Raw genomic sequence first — 26,882 nt, 5'->3', positions numbered from 1 at the left:
CATAAAGGCAGAAAAATGTGGAAAAGCATGTCTTAATTATATTGAAGCCTTTCAGTATATCTGCACTATGAACAAATAAAGAGTAGTTAACAGTTCTTTAAACATCAATCAGAACCAAAAATATTTGCAATTGTGCTATGTAAGGATCATAGGAAAAGTACATGAAATGTAATTTTATTATAGACTTTGTCAAAGGGTTATAATTGAAATATTTCAGTACTCTGGATTGACAACTAGCTTAACCAAAAACATATTTTAAATTAGTTTTGTTTTGTTTTTTAAAAGAGCAACCTATTGTGAATGGCCAGTATGCTAATACCAACCTAAGAAAATAACTACTTGCAACTGGACAAGCAGCACACACTTATTTCCCAGAATTTAACTTTTCCTTGTATCCCTGAAATGGCATACACAAAATACAAAGGGCAAATTCCTTAGGATATACAATCAATGAAGCATACCAGTAATGTTCATATATGTCACTATTGAAATGATAATGTACTAGTATCTTTAAGTAAAAAAAAAACAAGTAATGAACTTTACAAACATGTGGAACTGCAACGGTTTATCATTTCATTTACTTTCACTTATGTTTAACTTTAGAATGGATGTAGTGCCTGGGGCATGGGGAGCAGGTATAAAAACATACCATTGTATATGAAAGATATTGGGCACAGTTTTATAATTGTTGAAGTCAGTGATACACAAATGCTCATTATATTAGTCCATATTCATAGATTTAAATTTTTCTAAATCTAAAATTTCTTAAAATCTAAAATTATTTCAAATATAAAACTGAATTACCACAAGCCCATTTTCATTTAACCAAAATTAAAACCTGTTCTATTTTTAAAATGAGAAGCTGGATGTGTCAAATATTTACAATTCACAAAGTAGCATTTTTGTTAGGATTAGCTTCCCTTAAAATAAGACATAAGGTTAGTCATCTTAACCAAAATCAAATTTCTTAGTACATATTATCAGGTATTAGAAATGCCCAGATAAGGAATCCTATAGTTTGAAATCCTTCTCCCACTGTCAATCTTTGACCTGGTTTTCCAGAAGCTGATACGTTTTCAGCTTCTCTATTTTCAACACCACCCAACCCTCCATGCCACCCCTTCTTGTCTTGCCTCACTAACCTCACCCTCGTCTGGTTACTTCCCTGCCTACCAATCACCCAGTGCCTTTCTTCAAGACCCAATCCCTGGTTAGGGCACATGCCTGGGTTGCAGGCTGGATACCCGCAAGGGGGTGGAGACAACCAATTGAAGTTTCTCTCTCATTGATGTTTCTCTCTCTCCCCTCTCTCTGAAATCAATAAAAACATATTAAAAAAAAAAAAAAGATCCAATCCATCGTCCTGCTCTGACACTTAGTACCTGTGATGAAATGCTTGAACTGATGGGTTTTGCAAAAACATATCTGATTATCGTTTTCTCAGTATGTAATTCTATTCCAAATTTCTAATAAAGGAGAAATAAGAAGAAAAAAACATGGAAACTTCATATAATTCTCCAAACTAAAATTCTTCCTAAAATACTTCACCACAATGCCTTTATAGTGAATTCAACAGTGGCCTAGAAAAAACATCATAAACAATGACTGAAAGCAATGAAAAGTGAGGTCTGCTACTGGTTTTCAGGGGAGAAATAAAGGGGAGCCTTCAAAGGAGCTAATTGGACTGAAGAAGCTATTCTAAAGATCCCTATCTTTCCAAAAACCACACAGGTTTTTATCATCCACCCCAAAAGACAGAGGGGCCCAGCATCCTCAGTCTCCACGCTGGGTCACTCTTTGCTCTCAAAGGCTACGGTAATAGGGATAGTAGTGAAAGAAAAATTAGCTAGACAGTAATCCAATCCTATTGTCAACTTCTCCTTATTCATCACAAAACAAAGTTCTCACTCACACTAGTGTAAAATGTGCCCCTCCCTCAAATACTTTCACTAGAATATTGGTGTTTCAATGGGATTCTCAGTGAATACTAGAGTAAATAGAGGGAATTAATATGTCAGTGTTTTCAATGTGAAGGTAGGAAGCATATGGGTATGTAAACAATAACTGTAACAGTAACAGCAATCCCATCATAAGGTCAATGACAGAGCAGGTGTCTGGTCCTAACAATCCATCAAAGCGATGCCATCCGTGAAGAGACTGTACACTGTTGATGGCCTAGGGCAAAAATGAGTGAAGACAACCACCATCTTTAACTTGGATTAGTCTCATATTATAGGAAAATGGGAGAGTAACAATTTCCAAAGCCTGGAAATAGTAAGCAATGTTAACAGTAAGACCTTTAAACATCACAGAAGGACTGTTCAGAAAGGGAATAAATGGACAACAGAAAAAGTGCAGCAGCATTGGAAAAAAATATGACTAAGATATGTTATGTTATCTGTAGTTATTTACCCAAACTTTTTATTGAATGATTTGTTTTTCCTTGATATTAAATATCTTACTTATACTGTATATCTGCACTTACCTTCACTTACCTTTAATTCCTCTTTAACTTAAATTAGAAACATAAGAGCAAATCATCTGAGACTGTCATCTCCAAAACTATAATCTAATCTATCTTAATTCATAAATTACACATATATTGAAATGCAAATCAGTATAAAAAGTTTATTTACTGTCATTGTTCAGAGTTCTAAAACTATGCAATTCCATTTAACACTTCTTAAATGACATCTTTTAAATATTATGGCTAAGTAGCCTTCTTTTATATTTAAATCTTAACTTCATCAATCAAATAAATTTAAATGTTATGAAGAATCATTCAGAAGAATAAAAAATGGCATTTTATAGCAATGTTTAGTACAGTGTCTGTCTCCCAGTAGGTATTGTTTAAATATTTGATTACTAGCCCTGACTGGTTTGGCTCAGTGGATAGAGCGTTGGCCTGCGGATTGAAGGGTTCCAGGTTCGATTCAGGGCATGTACCTTGGTTGCGGGCACATCCTCAGTGGGGAGTGTGTGGGAGGCAGCTGATCAATGTTTCTCTCTCATTAATGTTTCTAACTCTCTATCCCTCTCCCTCTCTGTAAAAAAATCAATAAAATGTATTTTTTAAAAAATAAATATTTGATTACTAAATTACCTTCTGCAAAATCTCTGCCTGTGTTTCTGAAACAGATCGTTCTGTCTTATGCATCACTTATTATTTAGATAATGAATATCATTTATTAGTATTTACTTCTTTTACTTAGTAACCTGGTATTTATGTAAACTTTCTTTTGACAAAAAAACATAATTAAATGTTGCTCTCAAATATTTAAAACATTTGTCATCTAAGTATGCTCCTTATTGTTCTAAGATCACGTATAAGCATATTAGCTACTTTGAAAAATTATAAAAATAATAATAAAAAGGGGCCCCCTAAGCAGTCACTAACTATTTACTGTACAAGTTGGGCTATAGTGAAAGATACTGGACCATCGTGTCATCCTGCAATACTGGATGCAATGTAACTTTATTCTAACACTTTCTAGGCTGTCCATGTCTAATTTTTAAGAAAAAGATTACATCAGAGCAGCTGGCTGGAATTCTGGAATACAAGTTAACATGACAAGTCACCCTATTATCTTTAAAAGGTTTCAATTTCCCCACATCATGCTCCTTTTAAGAAGCTGTAAAAAGATACTTAATATTAGATTATATAAGCACTGTTAATTTCCTTCCACATCTTTCAAAGTCAGATGTCTTCATTAAATTTCATTTATTGAAAATTACCACTTACTTATCAAAAAAAAGAAAATCTAAAATTCAACAAAGAAATGTAGCAGCTCCTTCAGAACACTTTAAAATGTATATATTCAAACCCAGTTGAGATTAAAGGAATTTTAACATCCTGACAAAGTGCAAAAGATTTTAAATATTTTATCCCATCATGTAAATTATTTCAAAAATGTTTATAAAATTACATACAAGAAACAAGTAGGCAGATCATAAAAATGAACCGAGACCAATCTACCCCACCCCATAACTTCTACATACCCAAAAATAAATATAATAAATTAGGTTGTGATTATTCCCACAAGCATAACCTATGCTGAAATCATTATGGACAATTCAAGTGCAACATACATGTTTTTCTTATAAAAAGAATTGTTTTTATTATATTTCACAGTATACTATGTACTTTAGGAAGTATAATACTGCACCTACAATAACATAACTGTACATTTAAAAAATATCTCCCTTCTCAAACTCACTGCATCCATACAAGAGGCAAGTCTTTCACTTTAGCAATCATGCTTTGTTTTTGTACACTTGGCAGGTTGCAACTAAAATTTCCACCATTCCTTGATTATACACCAATGGCAACAAAGAGTCAAGAAATGCTCCAACTTAGTGTTGCTATTTCAAGACATGAAAGGTCATCTCCTGCATCACCAATGTGATTCCAAAAATAAGAGAGCTGCTATCTCCTGTCTCTTCATATATATTTTAAGGAAAATAGCAGATTTACTAACTTCTCTACCTACTGGTATGTAATTAAAGAAGAGACCACTCCTCTAGCCTTCCTAGCTCCTGTCCATCGTTCTGCCTGAAAGAAACTCAGTTGATGTTCCCATCATCTTAAGACGAATCAGGCTCAAACAACAGTATATGGTGTAAAAGACAGGTGCATAGGAGATTTGAATCATCTCAATTTTTTCCAGTTATAAATACAGAAAGTTGAAATGTTTACTAATACTTGAAGAGCAGCTTTGTATGCTTTGGGGAATTTTAGTCTCTACGAGTGAATATCATCAAATGCTCAAAAGGGCACTGACTATATTTTGCAAAAGCATAGGGAACAAGCCCACTGCAGAGTAGGGATAGGCTTAAAAATCAAAACAAAAATTAAGAAGTGTTTACCTGATGATTGTTAAAAGTAGATTTAGGAATCAATCTTAAAAATACTATGAGAATGGATCCCTGAGGAATTCACTTTACCAATGTCCTTTTCCTACTGCATTTTATAAACTTGTCCCACTAGAAAACTGTCTATCATGCCTAAGAAATCAATATATCTAGACCATCAATACATCCAAATTGTTAATGAGTGCTATATCATTCTAGAAGTGCCCAAAACTTTATATGACTAAACTACTACATATCTCAAAAATATGCCAGAATGGATATTTAAAATATCTGTAAAAACAAATTACTTTTAGAGGGCCTAATTAAGGAAAACATGTGATTTTTAAAATTTTATTAAATATAAAGGACTAAATCTGAAAATAAAACAGTTTGGGAATTAGAATCTAGAAAACTAAACAGAAACCCTAAGAAAGATCCACATTATTAAAAATTTTTAAATCAATTCCTTCAAAATTATCTCATTGATAAAAAAGCATTACCGTTAATGTTGTCACAGTAGTAAAAGTATTCATCATTTAGAGAAGGACATGCTGAAACCAAATCCTGCAGGCCTGCACCAGTTACAGTAAGACAACCAGAGAGATTTAGGTGCTCCAAATAAGGCAGCCCTCCTCCCAGAGTCAAAACCCTGCAAGAGAAGCAATCCAGCAATTACAATATGTTAATCTATGTAAACTAAGTATTCCATTCCATTGGCACACTAGGCCTCTATCAATAGACCATTTCATTTGGTAATGAGAAAAATTAAAAATTTCCATAAAGCATAACTAACCTCATTCCTTAGACAGGGACACATTGAACTGTGTAAATGTTTGTTTATAATTGAAACTAAATTGGTTGTCAAAGTAGGCTGTTTTAAGTTCTGTTAACTACATTCCCAAGGTAACAACTAAGAAAATAACTATAAAAAAAATACAGAGAAGGGAAAAACGGGAATCAAATGGTACATTATATACATAATTTTAAATGTAAACCAAACACTTCTATTAAAATGCAGAGATTAGCAGACTGGATTAAAAAAATATGATGCATCTATATGCTCTCTATAAGAGACCTCACTTTAAATGCAAAAACACAAAAAGAGGTTAAATGTAAAAGCATGACAAAACATAATCCATACAAAATGTAACCAAAAGAGAGCCAGGTGGCTATCCTACTGTCAAACAAGAGACCTTAAATTTTTAAAAAAGGTTACGAGAGACAAAGAAAAATATTATATGCTGATATAAGGTTCACTAAACCAAGAAGATATAACAATTATAAACCACACACACACACACACACACACACACACAAAACTGAGATGAATAAAAACAAAAACACAACAAACCAAAGCTGCTGGGATGCACCAAAAAGAGGGCCAAGAGCAAAATTTACAGCTGTAAACACCAACATTAAATATGAAGATCTTAAACCTAACTAAACACCTTAACGAATTAGAAAAAGACCAAACATAAGCTAGTAAAGGAAAGAAATAATAAATACAGGAAAAAATTTCTTAAATAGAGAATTTATCTACACTAATAAAAGAGAAAAATGGTAATTGGCGTACGACGATACCCTTTTCATTGGCTAATCAGGGCTATATGCAAATTAACTGCCAACTATGATTGGCAGTTAACTGCCAACAAGATGGCGGTTAATTTGCATATGTAGGCACAATGCAGGGAGGCGAAAGGGAAAGCAGGAAGAAGCCCCCTGCCACTGACAGTGATCGGAAATCCAGGGGGGAGCTAAGAGCTGGGGGGCAGGGCAAAGGCGGCCCAGCCATGATCGGAGAATCAGGCGCCTTTGCCGCCCTGGCCAGTGATAGCAGGAAGTAGGGGTGGAGCCAGCGATGGGAGCTGGGCACGGTCGAAGCTGGCAGTCCCGGGAGCTAGGGGTCCCTTGCCTGGGCCTAAAGCGAAGCCCACAATCGCGGGGCCGCTGCAGCTGCGGGTCCCCGCTGCCCGGGCCGGACACCTAGGCCAGAGGTGTTAGGCCTGGGCAGGGGCGGAGCCTGCAACCGCAGGGACCTGGGGGTCCCCTGCCCAGGCCTGACACCTCTGCCGGAGGCCTCAGGCCTGGTCCAGGGGCCGATCCGGTGATTGGTGATCGGAGGGTGATGAGGGTCAACTCCTCTGGCCGAGGCATCAGGCCTAGGTGGGGGGCTGAGCCGGGGATTGGGGGGATATGATGGTCCCCTTGCCCAGGCCTGAAGCCTGGGTCAGAGGCGTCAGGCTTGGGCGGGGGGTGGAGCAAGCGATCAGAGGGAGATGGGGGTCCCCTGCCCAGGCATGATTCCTGGGCCAGAGGCCTCAGGCCTGGGCGGGGGCCAGAGCCAGTGATTGGGGGGAGATGGGGGTCCCCTGTCCAAGCCTGACACCTCTGGCGGAGGCGTCAGGCCTGGGCAAGGGGCCGATCAGGTGATCAGAGGGTGATGGGGGTCTACGCCTCTGGCTGAGGCATCAGGCCTGGGCAAGGGGCAGAGCCAGCAATCGGAGGGGTCTGGGGGTCCCTTGCCCAGGCCTGACGCCTGGGCCAGAGGCATCAGGCCTGGGCTGGGGGCAGAACCAGTGATGGGGGGAAATGAGGGTCCCCTGCCCAGGCCTGACACCTCTGTCAGAGGCGTCAGGCCTGGGCAAGGGGCCGATCCTGCGATTGGAGGGTGGTGGGGTTCAACGCCTGAGGGCTCCCAGTATGTGAGAGGGGGCAGGCTGGGCTGAGGGACACTCCCCCCTCCCCACACCCAGTACACGAATTTCATGCACCGGGCCCCTAGTATATATATAAAAGCCTAAGCAACTGAATGAATGAACGACCAGTCGCTATGATGCGCACTGACCACCAGGGAGCAGATGCTCAATGCAGCAATTCTGCTGGTAATAAGTGTGCTCCCACAGCCAACCTCCCGCATCCCTCCCCCTGGCCGGCCCCAATTGGCCCCTATTATCGGCCAGGCTGAGGGACCTCACTTGTGCACAAATTTATGCACCAGGCCTCGAGTACAAAAATAATAAAGAAAAATCAATGAGACCAAAAATTGGTTCTTTGAAAAGGTCAATAAAATTGACAAAAATTTTGCTAAATTGCCTAAGAAAAAAAGAAAGAGGGCTCAAATTATCAGTCAGAAATGAGAATTGGGACATTACTACCAATTTTACAGAAATAGAAAAGATTATGAACAGCACCATAAAAAATTATATGCCAACAAACTGTATAACCTGAATTAAATAGACAAATTCCCTAAAAACACAAAAAGCAAACTGAGTTAAAAAAAGAAAATAAGAATAGACCTATATAACAAGGAGATTGAATATGGTAGATATATTTTCTTCTCTGTTACAAGTAAAAATTCTTATCTTATTCATGTTTATATCCACTAAAACATCACAGAAAATGTGTTGTAGGCATTTGCTAAGTATTTATAAAACTTTTTAATTTATGTGCTTCCAATATATCACAAAGTATTTGAACTAACATGAAACTTCATGCTGAAGTTACAATGTTCTAACACTTTAAAGTAAGACAAATCTTGGTTAACTCTTTTGGATAAATAAATCAGCGAAAAGGCATGACACTTAAGATTCAAAATTTCTATTTCATTTGAGAATGAGAACATGTCCATTTCCTAATACTTTGCAACTGATTACTTACCTGAGACCATGGTCTGTGATCTGATAACACCCAGACAGACTGAGAAACAGAAGTACACGTCCAGTCTCTTGGTCAGATTTTTCACTCCCAGAGTAGATTAAGTCCTTTTCCCTAAGCAAGCTAGTCCTTGATGCCTTTCCACACAATGCAGAAGACTCCGGGAGTGCTGACATAGTTCTTAGAGCTGTTCCTGTACAACAAAATGAATGACCACAATATGCAAAGGCTGGAGAAGCACAATGCTGCTGCCAACAGACACTAGTCCTTAGTCCAACAATATCTTTACTGTAACAGCCAGAGGAGGAACAACTCAAGTTGGATGCTGTCTCCATTACACAAAGACTTTCCACATTCCTATGTCTCCATTCAACAGCATCTTCAATATCGGCCAGGTCTTCAGCATCCAACATCCACACATAAGGAGAAGTGAAATTCTCAGAAGAAACAGGCTTAGTCCAGGGGTTTTCATTATCTATTTCTTCTCCAATAGCCTTGTTAGTTAAATCTTGCAAACAAGCATACTGTTTGGTGGACTGCATGTTAATGTCTTTATTTTTCCATGTAGTCGAAGTAATTTTGCTTGTAGACAAAAGGCCATTCTGATGAGATGTCAGAATTCCAAGAGCTCTAGAAATCTTCTCTAGAGCCACATCTGTGATTTTTTCACATCCAGACAGATCAAGATGCCGAAGACTCTGGCAGCATCCAAGCCAAGACCAACTATAATTAAGAGGTTACAAGACTATTAGTGGATATTGTTAAATTCTTCAAAAGCATTTGACTATTACGTAAGTATATAAAAAACAAAAGAATATGTAATAACTTAATCAATAAAAAAAACTTAAAAAAATACGAAAAAAGAGAAAGACTTTAATATAATCAAACATTTACTGACTGTATATTGTCAGGCACTATTTTAGATGCTAGAGATACAAAAACACAATAAGAGAAATTAGGAAATAAGAATATTTAACCTAAGAGAAGGTTAGGAGAGGAGAAGACCTAGTTTATTTTACTGAAAAGTAACCAGTAAAGGAGAGCCTGTATACACATTAAAAAAAAAAAAGAGAGAGAGAGAGTAACTAATGATTAATGTAGGAAGATCCAGAAGAAACAAGCTCTAGGAAATGGTAGAGCATTAGCTTTAGCCAGAGAAGAATACACATCTCCCTCTGCAATGGAGAGAGAGGTGCTGATATAAATGCTAGGATAAAAAAAAAGGAAAGTGAGATAGAGGGAGAAGGAAACTGGAAGCATCCAAAGAAGTAAAATCTGTGAAAGTGTACCTTGAAGGAAGTGTTACAATTTCAGAATAAATATGAAGAATTGTATGAGGGAGCCTTGCCAAATGTTACTAGGAACCAACTAAAATAGAAAACATCTTAAAAACAATAGTGCACGGCAAGGCTCAGAAGCCTAGACAAAGTGCAGGTTTATAAAAATGACAGGATGATGCAGATTGGAGTTTTGGATCAACTGGGACCTGACAAGAGGCAAAGAACTGGAGGTGCTATCAAATTACAACCACTCATGACACAGAGTTGACAATAAAAAATAAAAGTATGGCCGAAACCGGTTTGGCTCAGTGGATAGAGCGTCGGCCTGCGGACTGAAAGGTCCCAGGTTCGATTCCGGTCAAGGGCATATACCTGGGTTGCGGGCACATCCCCAGTGGGGGATGCGCAGGAGGCAGCTGATCGATGTTTCTCTCTCATCGATGTTTCTGACTCTCTATCTCTCTCCCTTCCTCTCTGTAAAAAATCAATAAAATATATTTAAAAAATAGTATGATTAAACTATAATTATGCAAATAAGGAACTACAGAACAATTCTACAAATTCATAGTTATAAATCATATTTAAATATTTAAAAACAACTAACCTGTCAAATGCAGAATCTGAAATGTCAGTTTGGGTAAGATCAAGATGCTCCAGATTAGGACAGAGCTCTAAAATCCGCCTCACCTAAAGGGGGAAAAAGTCACTATGAAGAACTACACACTTTTCATTAGACAAGAGGCAGGTGACTTTTAGTGACATAATCCAAAGGTTCTCAAACATTTGTGCATGGAAAAATCACTTCAAATCTGCATTGCCTGTTCATGGTGACCAGTGTCACCCCAATCAACTTAATAAATATTTTTTTAAAATCTGCATTGCCAATATATATGTTGGCTCAAACCCCAGAAAATCTATTTTAGTAGCTGTGAGTTTAGACCCAGGAAATTTACATTTTTAAGGAATATCCAAGGAGATTTTGATGTAGGATGTCACAAAATACATTTTTATAAAACAGAGATTTAATATCCTTTGCCCACCTGACCATGCCTCACATACTATCTACACTAATAAAAGAGAAAAATGGTAATTGGCGTACGACGATACCCTTTTCATTGGCTAATCATGGCTATATGCAAATTAACTGCCAACTAAGATTGGCAGTTAACTGCCAACAAGATGGCGGTTAATTTGCATATGTAGGCACAATGCAGGGAGGCGAAAGGGAAAGCAGGAAGAAGCCCCCTGCCACTGACAGTGATCGGAAACCCAGGGGGGAGCTAAGAGCTGGGGGGCAGGGCAAAGGCGGCCCTGGGACCGCCTTTGCCCTGCCCCCCAGCCATGATCGGAGAATCAGGTGCCTTTGCCGCCCTGGCCAGTGATAGCAGGAAGTAGGGGTGGAGCCAGCGATGGGAGCTGGGCACGGTCGAAGCTGGCAGTCCCAGGAGCTAGGGACCCCTTGCCTGGGCCTAAAGCGAAGCCCACAATCGCAGGGCCGCTGCAGCTGTGGCTCCCCGCTGCCCGGGCCGAACGCCTAGGCCAGAGGCGTCAGGCCTGGGCAAGGGGCCGATCCTGCGATCGGAGGGTGATGGGGGTCAACGCCTGAGGGCTCCCAGTATGTGAGAGGGGGCAGGCTGGGCTGAGGGACACTCCCCCCCCCGCCCCACACACACACACACAGTGCACGAATTTCGTGCACCGGGCCCCTAGTCTCTCTCTCTCTATATATATATATCTAAACTAATAAAAGAGAAAAATGGTAATTGGCGTACGACGATACCCTTTTCATTGGCTAATCAGGGCTATATGCAAATTAACTGCCAACTATGATTGGCAGTTAACTGCCAACTAAGATTGGCAGTTAACTGCCAACAAGATGGTGGTTAATTTGCATATGTAGGCACAATGCAGGGAGGCGAAAGGGAAAGCAGGAAGAAGCCCCCTGCCACTGACAGTGATCGGAAATCCAGGGGGGAGCTAAGAGCTGGGGGGCAGGGCAAAGGCGGCCCTGGGGCCGCCTTTGCCCTGCCCCCCAGCCATGATCGGAGAATCAGGCGCCTTTGCCGCCCTGGCCAGTGATAGCAGGAAGTAGGGGTGGAGCCAGCGATGGGAGCTGGACACGGTCGAAGCTGGCAGTCCCGGGAGCTAGGGGTCCCTTGCCTGGGCCATAAGCGGAGCCCACGATCGCGGGGCTGCTGCAGCTGCGGGTCCCCGCTGCCCGAACCGGACGCCTCAGGCCTGGTCAAGGGGCCGATCTGGTGATTGGTGATCGGAGGGTGATGAGGGTCAACTCCTCTGGCCGAGGCATCAGGCCTGGGCGGGGGGCTGAGCCAGGGATTGGGGGGATATGATGGTCCCCTTGCCCAGGCCTGAAGCCTGGGTCACAGGCGTCAGGCTTGGGCGGGGGGTGGAGCAAGCGATCAGAGGGAGATGGGGGTCCCCTGCCCAGGCATGATTCCTGGGCCAGAGGCCTCAGGCCTGGGCGGGGGCCAGAGCCAGTGATTGGGGGGAGATGGGGGTCCCCTGTCCAAGCCTGACACCTCTGGCGGAGGCGTCAGGCCTGGGCAAGGGGCCGATCAGGCGATCAGAGGGTGACGGGGGTCTACGCCTCTGGCTGAGGCATCAGGCCTGGGCAAGGGGCAGAGCCAGCAATAGGAGGGGTCTGGGGGTCCCCTGCCCAGGCCTGATGCCTGGGCCAGAGGCATCAGGCCTGGGCTGGGGGCAGAACCAGTGATGAGGGGAAATGAGGGTCCCCTGCCCAGGCCTGACGCCTCTGTCAGAGGCGTCAGGCCTGGGCAAGGGGCCGATCCTGCGATTGGAGGGTGATGGGGGTCAACGCCTGAGGGCTCCCAGTATGTGAGAGGGGGCAGGCTGGGCTGAGGGACACTCCCCACACACACACACACACACACACACACACACACACACACACACACCCAGTGCACGAATTTCGTGCACCGGGCCCCTAGTATATATATAAAAGGCTAATATGCAAAGTGTCCCCTCGGGAGTCTGACCGGGAGACTGGGAGTTCGATTGCTCGCTAAGATGTGTGCTGACCACCAGGGGCAGCATGAAATGAAGATAGGCCCTGGCCGGTAGCCAGGGAAGAAAGGCCCTGGCCAGCAGCCAGAAGGCCCCAATCAGCCCTGATCGCCAGCCAGACCTAGGGACCCTACCCGTGCCATGAATTTCGTGCACCAGACCTCTAGTAATCATATGAAATTGGACTTCATCACTTAACATTTGTAAAACTAAATAAACTGTTTAACCTCTCCTAGTCTCTGCATCCTTTTGTAGAATGTGTAGACAATGATATCTATATACAAAGATTAATGTGAGAACTGAAATGAAATCATGTAAACATCAGCAGTATATGCCTACTCATGGGAAGGAACTCTCATGGGTAAAGTGTATTTTTTCCTTAATTAAACTCAGGAATAAGCAAACCAAATTTAGATCATTGCTAGTTTTTATTAATATCCAACTAGTGCTAATTTATACATACCATTTTGCTGGAAACTGCAGAGCTGTATGCTAATACTAGAGTTTTTACAGAAGTACCAACATATGGCAGAACATTATGAATTAAGCCATGGAGTAAACGTTTTTCCGTTTGTGCAATGCTGATAGCAATCGATTCCTCTGCAGACTCTTCTGTAAAATAAATTCAAAAGTCTAAGAACTTGATATACTAATTATAATTAGGGTACTCATTGAATCACCAATATTAAATATTAAATACTCTTTGCTATCCTTAAACTCCCCTATGTATGCAAAGCAAGTTAAACGGACAAAGTCTCACTCCCCAGGACTTAAATGTTTAACTGGTCCGGCTTCAATTAAAAATAGGTGAAAGAAGAAAAATAAAAGGTTTACAATGAGAATAAAGGGAAGGTGTGTTTTTTTCATATACGGTATTTCAAGATTGAAGGTAATTTTGATATCAAGATAGGCAGCAAAGGATACAAAAATGTAACTCCAGTTTCAGGCACTGAAAACAGCTTTAGGAAAAAAACTTTGAATACTTGAAGAATATTAGGAGTTCTTTAAGAGAATATAGGACACCAAAAGAAAAATGAACCATAATAAAAGTAACATTAGTTATTTTACCCAAATATAAGGGACATAGAGCTGGAAGAGATTTGAAACAATTAAGTTAGCCTGGTCATAATAAATCAAGCAAAGTAAAGTACCTTGGGGTTTTTAAGAAGTTAAAAATGAGCATGGCTTTTGATTTTTGCTTAATAATTTCTGCAGAACTTGGATGATTACAACAGGATGCACTACTGTAACAACAAACACAACAAAAAAAACTGCAAACTTCAATTTGATATAAGAAAAAAAAAACACTACAATAAAAATAATGAACTAATAATTTTATCACCTTTCTCAGGGTCCTATTGTTATTATGCTTACCTGAAGACCTAACTTAAATGTCTCTAAATATAAACCTATTTTTATATATATACACACACACACACACACACACACACACACACACACACACACACACACATATATTAAGGAAGTATCATTAAAACAAACAAACAAAATCATTGTAGCTGACAAAAGGAATGTAAGCAGAAAGAATAAATCTGAATTTGTAACTAATGGTTCCATGTTTACAGATATTATCCTAACTCTTCCTTTAGCCAGACATAATATATATGGATAAAAATGACTTTTAATTAAACCTATTTATTCTGCTATACTTTTATTCACAAATGAGTCTTCTTTCTGTTGCCCTCTCCATCTAAATGTGTTGTACTGTTTACTGTGAAATCTTAAAAAAAAAAAATAAACATCCTACAAGAACATTAACTTCTATACAGCTAAGCTGAAAAAGTACTAACATAAATGGTAGTTTAGTCTTAGATCCAGTAAATAACTGGACATATTATCTTAAAAAGGGCTTGACCTTATAGTCTTAATTTTTCCCTTTCAATAATACATAGGAAAACAACAGCCTTCACTTTAGCTATCTTCAAATGTTGAAGAGCAAACAGTTTGGTAAAGCCTTTAAAACTAAACATAGATATTACGAATTAATTTTCTAGGACAGATAAATCAAGTTTTCCCTAATGTGACATCTGCGTAAAGACCTTACCTGTTTGAGGTCTTTGCTCAAATTTCTCAGGGGACCGGACCTTAATTAATCACTTTATTTAAAATCATAATTTCTTTTCTCTCTTCCTGGCACTCTTGCCTTTTTATTTTTCTCCACAGCATTCAACACTATCTAATATAGAATATATTTTTGCCTGCACTTATTATCTGCCTACCCTCTCCAAATTTTATCCTAAACAAGGCCAGAGATTCCACCCTCCTCCATTTTGTTCACTATTAACCCCATGCTCAGGAAGTACCTGCAACGGGATAAGCACATCACCAAATCTAACTGGAATAGACCTCTTTCTCCCGTGTTCCTTATGTCGTATCTTGCAAATGCTCAAAACTATACCAAAATGTGGCACCTTCATTTCATAAAAATAAACTTGCTGCTGAAAGAATAACCTTTAACTTTATAGTCCTTACTTTCCACATTTAGTTCTTTTGCCAGACCAGCTTACTACTTTTTAAGTGGACAACTTATAAATAAAAACTTCCTACAGGTCCAGTTTTACCAAGTAGAACAGTATCTTATCTGTTATTTTTTTACTATTTCATCATCTTTTAGTAATTATTATCTGAATAATATCTAAGACAAACTTTATGTTTTTCTCCTTTCCCAAATAGCATATTTCTGCACCTCTATTAAAATGCATTTTTCATTATTTACAGTGAATTAAGAATCATGTATTCTAAGTTCTCACCTGTGAGTACTTTAAGGGTAGAAAATAAAGTCTTATTCACTCATGAATTCTTTCACAGTGCTTAATGAATGGCTACACTAGTTAGTCCCTTACCATTTGCAAAGAATTTTTACAGATTACTTCACAATTCTACAACCATGTGAGGCAAGCAGCATAACTATTTACAAATGAAAAAACAAGTTCATATAGGCTGGATAAACGGTGACGGAAGGAAACTTGACTTGGGGTGGTAAACATACAATACACAGATGATGTATTATAGAACTAATAATATAGTTATGTTAACCAATGTCACCCCAATAAAGTCAAGTAAAAAAAAAAAAAAGGAAAGGAAAAACAGATTTGACAGCTTCATGCCCCTTCCTCTGGGCCACAGATGACTCAATAAATACTACGGAATGACCAAATGAGCACATTTAAAAACACACATTGTAAACTTCAAAGCATTATCATGAATGTACATTATTTAAATAAGAAGAATAACCAGCATTTTCTGATTAAGGTATTTAAATATAAAAACATATGTAACACAATCTTATACACACTAAAAAAATTACTTCAAACAGAATACATTTTAAATTTGCTGATTATCCTTCAAATTTTAAAAAGTAGTAGGTTTAAAAATATGTTTCTTTAGAAAACACTAAATACGTAAATATTATCATGGAAATTTACATTTGAATATAATATTGAATAGACTGATTTAATATAATATTAATTTACTCATTTAATATAATAGGAATTATTAAAGCACCATGTAATAATTTTATTTCCAAACAGAGCTTACCAGATTCATCTATATCGGCATCTTCGTCCCATTCCTGAAAAGCACGACTTTCATCCTTTCTACTTTTCACCCATTCCTCATCAGGTTCAGTATCAAGTTCAGTTGCAGGGCCACTATACCAGTCACCTATTCAACAAATAAACAAGAACAAAATAAGATTAGATTGACTACCATTACAAAAAAAGTAACCTATTTATAATAAAAATCTCTACACACACATGAGCCCCAGGCAATGGGCCAGCTATTGTTAGAAATATTCAGTTATGGTTAAAAAAAATTACACTTAAATAAGCAAAGAATTCAATTTCAGACATGCTAAAAAGAACAATGAAAAATAATTATCAATAATCTTACTGGCAATTTTAGAAATCACTGAAAACCACCCTAACTTTTTCCCCTACAAGGCTTCACACTGGCTCTGGCAATATCTCCATAACGACAGCTAATAAACAAAAGGACGCAAGACTTTCTGCTGAGTAGTGGATTAGTCAGCAATTCAGAAGGAGGTAGGAACAGAAGTAAACAGGTCAGATTAAGGTAAAGTAAGCCATAAATTTAAAGATCCTGGAGGATATACTGCATTTAAATCACATGATTGTGAAGTGAGAGACAGAGACTGAACTCCCAACTGAACTTATATCTAAATTAGGGTTTCTCAACCTCAACACTACTGATATCCTGGCCTAGGGAATTCTTGGTTGTGGGGGTCTGTTCTACGCATTGTAGGGTGTTTAAGAGCAACCCTGGCCTCCATCCACTGAAGACCAGTATGTAAATTCCCCCAGACTGAACAAAAATGTCTCTACAGACATACCAAAATGTCCCTCAAGGTGGGTAAAATCAGTTCTGAGTGAGAACTACTGGAAACAAATACTATAAATACATAAAAACCATTTCTATTGGAACTTTTTAAGCATATTGAAACAGGAAAAAAAAAAGAAACATTAATATCGACTTAACTTCACAGAAGTCTAGCATATCATCATCACATTTGATCTTTTATTAAACAGTACCTACATTATATATCAATTCCTAATAATTATTCATAATTAAAAACATAGCTAAGTAAAAACAGCATTTAAAACATCCATATTTGTCTTGCTTGACTTTCATTATACTACAACTAATAGAAAAAATTATTCCATATAAAAATAGCAATTCTAGATCATTTGGATCATACAAGCCCACCCACTACTCAAAAAATGGTAAATATAGCCCTAACCGGTTTGGCTCAGTGGATAGAGCATCCGCCTGTGGACTCAAGTGTCCCAGGTTCGATTCTGGTCAAGGGCATGTACCTTGGTTGCGGGCACATCCCCAGTGGGGAGTGTGCAGGAGGCAGCTGATGGATGTTTCTCTCTCATCGATGTTTCTAACTCTATATTCCTCTCCCTTCCTCTCTGTAAAAAATCAATAAAATATATTTTTAAAAAATGGTAAATATAAAACTTTTTACAATCATGTTCATAATTTAATTATGTGAGAAATATATATTTCCATGTCAAACTGACAAATTATAGGAAACTCAGAATAACTTAATGTGAATTTTGAGGTTAATATTCATCTAGAAATTATTTTAATTCAGTGACAAAAAAAATTACATGCAATAGAGCTGCATTTACCCCATGACTACATTATATGCTCATGAAAAGAAATTTTCTTTAATTGTTCACATGTAAAAAAGTATCTTAACACATGAATTAATATAAATTTTTGATTTACTGAGTGAGGCATTACTAATCACACAAAAAAATCAAAAAATATGCTGGAGACAAAAATAGATTCAGTTATTTTGAGCTACTACCAAAAGGCAACCATAATAGCACCTCATCTTTATATTTAATTAAATTTATTCTGTATTTCTTAAATATGTAAATAATCTAATTATTTAAAGCAGTTCTGACATCCTATTAATTTGATTTCTAACTTTTTGTTATTGAAAATTCCAAAAATAATTTTAAAATAGGAAGAAATTGCATAAAAAAGTAGCACAATGAATACCCATGTACTCATCACCTATCTTCAACAATGATCAACATTTTGCCAATTATTTTGCATTCTCTCCCCAACAATTTTCTCCTGATTATTTTAAAGGAAATGGCACACATCACATAACTCACTCTAAAATGCATACAAAGAACACTAACTATGACATCTACTTTTTACTTAACCTCTCAGTTTCCCAATAATTTCTAAATGAGTACTAAACTCACTGGCCTTACTTATTAATGTCTATGAGTATTTCTTTTAAAAAACAAACAAACAAACAAAAAACCAGACTGAAATATTTGTAAACAAACTAAAAGTCCCATTTACCTACCTCTGGCCCAGTGAACAGGGTAAAGATGCTTCCAAAGCGATCCAGTCTTCGCCAGCTGAGACCATTTGGTGCTTACTTGACTGCAGCGACATAACTCTTGAGGATTAAGATAACTGAAAATTGACAGCATTACCTCAGGAGGAAGATGGGTTATACCTGTGGATCGGTCTGACACCTCTGCTTCTGAAATAAAAAAAGAAAGTTTTACCATTAGATGATATAAGAGCAAAAGCACTAAGAAATGCAATCACATTTCTATAAATAAAATCAAGTGCCTAAAGTCCACTCCTTCCTGCTTGCAAGATGTGAAAAGGAAGTAACATGGATCAGAGGTAACATAAGGATGTTAAACGTGTTAAGAATCCGTAGGGTTAAACTATCATGGCTCAAATCGTACTTCATCAGTGGGAGCTACAATAGCAAACACAGAATCGACTTCCTCTTACAAACGCGTCACAGAAAAAACAATACTCACTTTGTAGCATAAGCAGCATCATTTGAAAAAGAAATCCAACAGGTTATACAGCTTTAAATCAACAAGTGTGGAGTCGACTAGATTATGAGATCTCCTAGGCATTTTTAATGACACACACAAATCTCTCAACAGTTTCCATTCATGCATTATGACTCCTGTGAGTATCTTTCGAGTTTCCCCTTTTTTTTACACATTTCATATAAGAGTCTGTGAAATCTGAATTCTTTAACCTATAAATAATACCCTAACCTACTTATATGTCTATATTTATGAGCCAGTTGAGACAATATAATAAATATTTCTAATGCTGGCATACATTTATCAGGAATCTTTGGTCAGCAACTATTGTAGAAATTAGTCATTGGATGTCTAATTTCCTATAACATTAATTCAGTAGCAATTTTCTGGGGGGAGAGCAAATTAGGTATACAATAAGGAATATAAAATATAAAAGATTCATTGTTGAAGTACTAGGAAGAATTTGAGGACTTTGAATGATTTGTCTTCACAAAAATATTGTAATGCTATGAACAAATTACTTACTTCCAACCCTTTTTAAGTAACAAATATTTTTAAAATAAAGCAGCTATAATTTGCTTTGAAGGAGTGGGAGAATTAAATGTAATAAGTGTGATGCTTTTAAATCCCATGTTATATACTACAATTAAACCAGACACAACAGGCCTTGGCTTGGTGTTAAAGGCCCAAGTTGAATTTCAGAGTGAAGCACACAAGTTTTATAAGTTTAATTATAGCTTAACCTACAAAAACATTTTTGTTTCAACATGCATCTCACCTACTTTGTTAAATAAAAATAACAGAAAAGGACAAATTTCAAAAAACTTTTTATGCTATTTTAACAGAAGTGTCACTGCTACTGCCCACCTAGAAGAATCAAAGAAATTTTTACTAACCTAAGGATGCCAATATTTTAAAACGATGTTTTAAATGGCAAAGCTATCAAAGACAAATAAAAATAAAAAGGAGGAAGTAGTCTAAGAAAAAAGTAGGCATATTTTGCCCTGGCTGGTGTGGCTTAGTTGGGTGTTGTCCTGTGCATTGAAAGGTTGCCTTGAACCCAGTCAGGACACATGCCCAGGTTGCAGGCTCGATCCCCGGTGTGGGGCACAAGGCAGCCAATCAATGATTCTCTCTTATCATTGATGTTTCTATCTCTCTCTCCCTCTCCCCTTCTCTCTGAAATCAATACAAATATTGATTTATATATATATATATAAAAGCTGGATACTGCAAACGTGCTCTGTATATGATAGTTTTCAGTAATTTTGATAGGCCAATTATTAGTTTGTGTATATATCAATCCCTTTAAGAAATACAACATTCATGTGGCCCAAGTATGAGATGCTAAATTATCAAACACCAAGTTCTAAGATAGAAACTAATGTCAATTAAATTTATACTTGACATTAAATGACTTAAATTATTCCTCAAACAAAATCTAAAGTTCATATCAACAAAAGCAAAGAGCCTTGAAACTAATAAATCACTTGCTATCTCACCTTTATCTGACTTTTCATCCACAGAATATTTAAAAAACTTCTGTCGCTCTTCAGCTTGATTCCACAGGCTAAGACCTCTAAGGAGTTCTGCGGTATCCTTTTGAGAGCAATGTTGTGCAATCACTTTCTTTTTAATATCCTTAAGCTCTTCATAGGTAAAATATTCCATTAACATGGGCTGAAAAACCTAAATTAAACAAAATAGTCATAAGGAAATATGCTTAATTATTTTATTTTACTCTACACCCTTTAAATTATTAATGGCTATAGTATTATGATCACCTATTTCAAAGAGATAAAAATTTTAGTTGTTACCACCAAGTTAGTATATCCAAAAATTATAGAGAATATCACCAAAAAGATCCTTCTCTCTATGAATTCTCTGGCTAAGTCAATCCCTAAACAATTTCAAAGCATCAGAACGAGGTCTTCCTATACAGAGCTTGTCCAACACTCTTCACTCTTCTCTAGAGTTAGACAGTTAGGTCAGTTAACTGCCTTCTGCTAATACAGTAACTGGCCTCTACCCACCCAAACAAGGCTCTAAATCAGGGGTGGGCAAACTTTTTGACTCGAGGGCCACAATGGGTTCTTAAACTGGACCAGAGGGCCGGAACAAAAGCATGGATGGAGTGTTTGTGTGAACTAATACAAATTCAAAGTAAACATCATTACATAAAAGGGTACAGTCTTTTTTTTTTTTAGTTTTATTCATTTCAAACGGACCGGATCCGGCCCGCGGACCGTAGTTTGCCCACGGCTGCTCTAAATCCTAGGAGAATGGGGACCAGCTCTACTGAGACTTTCAACCATTCAACATTACCTAGATTTCTTCTTCACAATAGATGCTTAGTCTCAACTGCTCATTTATACAATTAGAACCTTTAGAGATGGCAGGTTTTTTTTATGGTGCTACAGATAATTTTGATGTGCATCACAGGTTAAAAAACACTGCTCTAGTAACTCTGTGGTTTCAGTGCTGGTTGCTTATGATGATAACTTGGGGAATCTTTTAAATATACCCATACCGACATCCCACCTGATTTAACTGGTCTAAAAAGGGCTTTAAAGTGTTTTGTTTTTGTTTTTAAATACCAATCCAATCTAATAAAAGACAAAAAGGGTAATTAACCGTACCTCCGCTATGCTTCCCATTGGCTAATCAGGGCGATATGCAAATTAACTGCCAACAAAGATGGCAGCCGGCAGCCACACAGCTGAAGTGAACATGAGGCTTGCTTGCTCCAGTGATGGAGGAAGCCAAGGTTCCCCGCCTGCCGCGGCCCGGCTCTGAGCCCGAAAGCAACAATGTTTCAATTATAAAAGCTAAACAAACCCCAGATACCTGCTTTCAGCTGGCTGGCCGTGGCCTCAGACCTGGAAGCGCCAGTGATAGCAACAATGTTTCAATTATAGAAGGTAAATAAATCTCAGAATAAAAAAAGGAGAGGCTGGGAGCTTCAGTCGCTGGCCAGCCTGAAAACGGCCCTCAGCCCCTCACCCAGACTGGCCAGGCACCCCAGTGGGGACCTCACCCAAAGGGGGTGTGGCCAGCCTGAAAACAGCCATCAGCCCCTCATCCAGGCTGGCCAGGCACGCCAGCGGGACTCCCACCCTGATCCAGGACACCCTTCAAGGCAAACCAGCTGGCCCCCACCCATGCACCAGGCTTCTATCCTATATAGTAAAAGGGTAATATGCAAACTGACCCTAACAGCAGAAAGACTGGGAATGACTGGTCATTATGACACACACTGACCACCAGGGGGCAGACGCTCAATGCAGGGGCTGCCCTCTGGTGATCAGTGCACTCCCACATGGGGGAACTCTGCTCAGCCACAAGCCAGGCTGACGGCTGCCAGTACAGCAGTGGTGGTGGGAGCCTCTCCTGCCTCCTCAGCAGCGCTAAGGATGTCCGACTGCAGCTTAGGCCTGCTCCCCGCTGACAAGTGGACATCCCCTGAGGGCTGCTGGGCTGCCAGAGGGTTGTCTGATTGCCATCTTCGGCCCAATCACCCAGGGAGCAGGCCTAAGCCAGCAGGTGGTCATCCCCCAAGGGGTCCCAGACTGCGAGAGGGCACAGGCCGGGCTGAGGGACCCCCCACCCCCAAGTGCACAAATTTTTGTGCACCGGGCCTCTAGTCTGATTATAAGGTGAAGCTATAGTTAAGAATCACCATAATAACTAATTTACAGATGAGTAAGAAGCCAGTTCTTTATCAAATATTTTCTCTATTCCTTACCCTGATATTCATCCCACTTTGGTTGTTTTTTGTTTTTGTTTTTGTTTTTAAGTAAGAGTAAGTTTATCAAAGCTTGAAACAGTGAGGCAAAGGAAGGGCCTCTGGAGACAGGATCGGAGGGTAAGCCCAAAACCAGCTGCCACCGCCCAGTGCTTCCCTGGGTGCAGGCTCATCAGGATCCTTACAGCTTAGGCTAGAAAAACCAAAGTGCACGCCTAAGGAAAGGGGGGCGAGGGTGTGCTCAAAGAAGAGTGTGCCCATCTCACTTCAGAGAAAGAAGAGAATGAGAAAATATTTTGCTCTTTCATTCAGTGATATCATAATACATGTACATGAGGCATACAAGATTGATAAGTTTAACACCATCTTTTAATTACTAAAATCCACTACTAAAAAAAAAAAAAAAACCCTAAAAATTCTTTATTAGCCTGGAAATACAGGAAGAGTTTAAAGAATCCTCTAAAGGTTCTGAAAATACATTAGGGTGACAAAAAAAAGTTATGAACATTCAATATAGTGCCATCTGCATAAGAAAATCAATATTGAATAAATGAATTAAATAATTCATTTAATGAAAAGCAACAACCTTTCTGAGGTTTGAAAAAAAGACTGCCTTTTTCTCTAGTGTTCTAATGTATTATTTTGAAGAATCAAAGGCAAAATAACATTTATTTATTTATCTATCTATCTATCTATCTATCTATCTATCTATCTTTCAAAATATAAGAGAAAGTTTATTTGGAAAATCACAGAAGTAATAGAAGTGAGCCAGCAGGAATGCGTAGGCTCAGCAAACAAGTTACAGAGACAGAATAAGAGTCCTAGGAGCTTAGGAGAGGGAAAGGCAAAGGTAACACCCCTGAAAGAAGAAAAGGTGGAAGAAAAGGCATACGCGTGCTCTGAGAGGTAGAACAAGCCCAAAATAACATTTTTAAAAATTTATAAATCAAAATCACAAGGAGGAAAAATTATGTTTACCTCCTCTTCTTCTTTCATATGAGGAAGAAAATCTCTTGTAAATGCCTCCAATCTCTCTTTCAGCTGTTTCTCATAATTCAACTGCTCATATTCATTCTAGAAACAAACAAAATAAGTAATCTGCAAAAATTCTGCTTCATTATTTCCACTGTACCTGGTCCTAAGAAGTCAGTTTAAAATGCAATATAAAACCTTTAAAAAATTTTTAAAAAAGAACAAATAGCAAAGTGGTCTCTGTACTTTCTTAGTATAAAAGATGTCTTAAGGCCATCCTGAACCTTGAATTCCTTTAGTAATGGGATCTCATATTTCTTTTTTTAAATGCCACAAAAGGTCTAAAAATAGCAAGTATTCACTCAAAACTTCAATTGATTTCTAATGTATATATTTATATAATTTCTGTGTCAGTTTTCTTAATATATCTCCAAGTAGTCCATAGGAGCCTACGGGACTCTTGCCATTACAGAATCCCTTTAAGACAGTAATTTTCAACTGGTTTGCCCCAACAATTTTTAAACCATGCAATACCTGACTATTTAGTCAGAGGCACTGACCTCTTTTCCCTTAGATCATTGGTTCTCAACCTTCTGGCCCTTTAAATACAGTTCCTCATGTTGTGACCCAACCATAAAATTATTTTTGTTGCTACTTCATAACTGTAATGTTGCTACTGTTATGAATTGTAATGTAAATATTCTGAAATGTAGGACTGTCTTAGGCAATCCCTGTGAAAGGGTCGTTCGACAGCCAAAGGGGTCGTGACCCACAGGTTGAGAACCGCTGCCTTAGATTGTTAAATAAAAAATAACAATAGCGAACACAAATAAGAGCCATCCAGTATGAATGAATCAAACTTATACCAAGGAGAGTTCACTACATCTTTCACTACAGTAAATCATTGTAAGTCCAGACAATTGCTAAAAAGTTCCTCCTCATATGAATTAAGATCACATCTCCCTGTAACTTATCTATCACTTCTATATCAGCCTTCTAAACTTAAAATGTGAAAAATTTATAAAATAATGAACTTTCAAAATGTGGGCATATTTTATCCCTTTGGTGTTCTCTCTAATCTCTTTTTTTTTTCCAACTAATTTATTCAATTGCTTCCTAATATTCTACCCAATGTATTGTTCTCTTAAAACTTTATACATTTTCCTGCCCCCACCCTGCTTTTAGCTATAAAGGTCCACTTGTTCATGTTATATTCAGAGTTGAAACCCACTACAATAAACCCAAGTAAAGTCTTCCTTACAGTTATTAACAAGTGTCAAAATTTTTATTTTCTGTAACAAAACATCATTTACTATAAAATGCTAACAATTTTTACCAATGACATAGCAGAAGATGACACAAGTTGTGATAGTAAAATATCCATTTTTACAACTCACCTTAACATTCTTCAGTCCCTTTTCAAAGAGACTAAGCATCTCAGAGAGTTTGTTGTCAGAATGTACATTATAAATGGTCTGGCTGCGTTGTTGAAGCAAACCAATAATGTATTCATTTTCAATCTGCTCATGCATTTTGAACTCCTTAAAAGTAGCATACAGAGACTGCAGGAGAGCACGGAAATCATTGTTGTTGGAAAAGTTGGTTTTAGAAAGCTGAATAAAATTTAAAAAGAAAGGCATAATAAATACATGTAAATATGCACCAATAAGAAATATTGAAATGCATTCTTACGTAGTTTGTACATAGCAGAATAGCTCTCTTATACTTGGTTAACTTGATTAAATTTAGTTTCTTTAAATAAAAGGGATTAGACTAGATTCCCGCCAAACCCAAAATTCCATCAGTCTATACATATGCTAAATACAAATACTCCTATACACAAGAGAATTAATTTAGCTTCTGTAAAAGGAATTATGGGTTAGGTATTAAGAGTAATTCATAGCCAAAACCGGTTTGGCTCAGTGGATAGAGCATCGGCCTGTGGACTGAAAGGTCCCAGGTACGATTCCGGTCAAGGGCATGTACCTGGGTTGCGGGTATATCCCCAGTAGGAGATGTGCAGGAGGCAGCTGATCAATGTTTCTCTCTCATCGATGTTTCTAACTCTCTATCTCTCTCCCTTCCTCTCTGTAAAAAATTAATAATATATATATATATATATATATATATATAGAGAGAGAGAGAGAGAGAGAGAGAGAGAGAGAGAGAGAGAGAGAGTAATTTATAGAAAACCAGACCTATGGTCAGTCTAAGATTGGATCCCAGTTCTACCATTGATTTAGCTGGGTAACTGTAAGTTAATTTTCTCCCTCCATGTTTTAGTGTCTTTTTGGTGTTAAATGATAATAATAATGACACGTATACTTCACAAGTGAAACTAAAATGAATTAGTGCTTAGTAAATGTTAGCTATCATTATTTTGAAAATTAATCATTCAACTTTATAAATTCATGCATTTTTTCACTCTATTCAGACATTTAATGAGTAGCTACCATGAGCCAGCTATTATTTCTGATACTTGGGATACATCAGTTAACACAAAACGACATCTCTGCCTTAATAGGGCTTACATTCTATAATGTATGTGAAGGGAAATAAGACAATGAATAGTAACCACAATAAGTAAGTAAATTATCTAGAAAAGGGGTTGGCAACTTTTTTTGTGAAGGGCCAAGCAGCAAATATTTTAAGTTTTGCAAAGCAATTCAGCTGTTGTAATACAAAAATAGTCATACAAATGAATGTGGCTGTATTCCAAAAGAACTTTATTTATGGACTTAATTTAATTTTCATATAATTTTCACATCCTAAAATATTATTTTAATTTTTTCAAACAATACCTTCTGAGCCACACAAAAACAACTGCAGACTTTTATCCCAATAAATGTCGCATAAGATGACTACAAAATTCACAAGTGTCTAATTTCAGCAAATACTATCATGTGTCACTTTAGTTTTTAAAAATTTAAAATAAGTTAGTAGAAATAAGAGATAAATCAAAAG

General features: G+C 38.0%; 1 protein-coding gene across 4 annotated transcripts in view; it reads right to left on the bottom strand.

Moving 5' to 3' along the window:
* The window catches only part of FBXL5 (F-box and leucine rich repeat protein 5), a 35,928-nt gene that overhangs the window by 1,675 nt on the left and 7,371 nt on the right, over positions 1 to 26,882 (bottom strand). For 2 of the 4 annotated variants that reach the window (XM_059675189.1, XM_059675175.1), the window contains 10 exons: positions 25,316 to 25,531; positions 23,925 to 24,020; positions 20,704 to 20,890; positions 18,709 to 18,891; positions 17,687 to 17,788; positions 16,389 to 16,514; positions 13,294 to 13,442; positions 10,390 to 10,472; positions 8,509 to 9,228; positions 5,352 to 5,500 (listed from right to left, as the gene is read on the bottom strand). In XM_059675189.1, coding sequence (XP_059531172.1) covers positions 5,352 to 5,500; positions 8,509 to 9,228; positions 10,390 to 10,472; positions 13,294 to 13,442; positions 16,389 to 16,514; positions 17,687 to 17,788; positions 18,709 to 18,891; positions 20,704 to 20,890; positions 23,925 to 24,020; positions 25,316 to 25,531 — 2,011 coding nt within the window. The remainder of the gene's footprint in view (positions 1 to 5,351; positions 5,501 to 8,508; positions 9,229 to 10,389; positions 10,473 to 13,293; positions 13,443 to 16,388; positions 16,515 to 17,686; positions 17,789 to 18,708; positions 18,892 to 20,703; positions 20,891 to 23,924; positions 24,021 to 25,315; positions 25,532 to 26,882) is intronic. The other 2 variants (XM_059675198.1, XM_059675181.1) reach the window with 2 other exon arrangements.

The sequence above is a fragment of the Myotis daubentonii genome, chromosome 1 (genome assembly GCF_963259705.1).
Source record: "Myotis daubentonii chromosome 1, mMyoDau2.1, whole genome shotgun sequence".
NCBI lineage: Eukaryota > Metazoa > Chordata > Mammalia > Chiroptera > Vespertilionidae > Myotis > Myotis daubentonii.
Note: the sequence above shows the minus strand (reverse complement) of the source record. Positions and strands in the feature narration are given on the sequence as shown.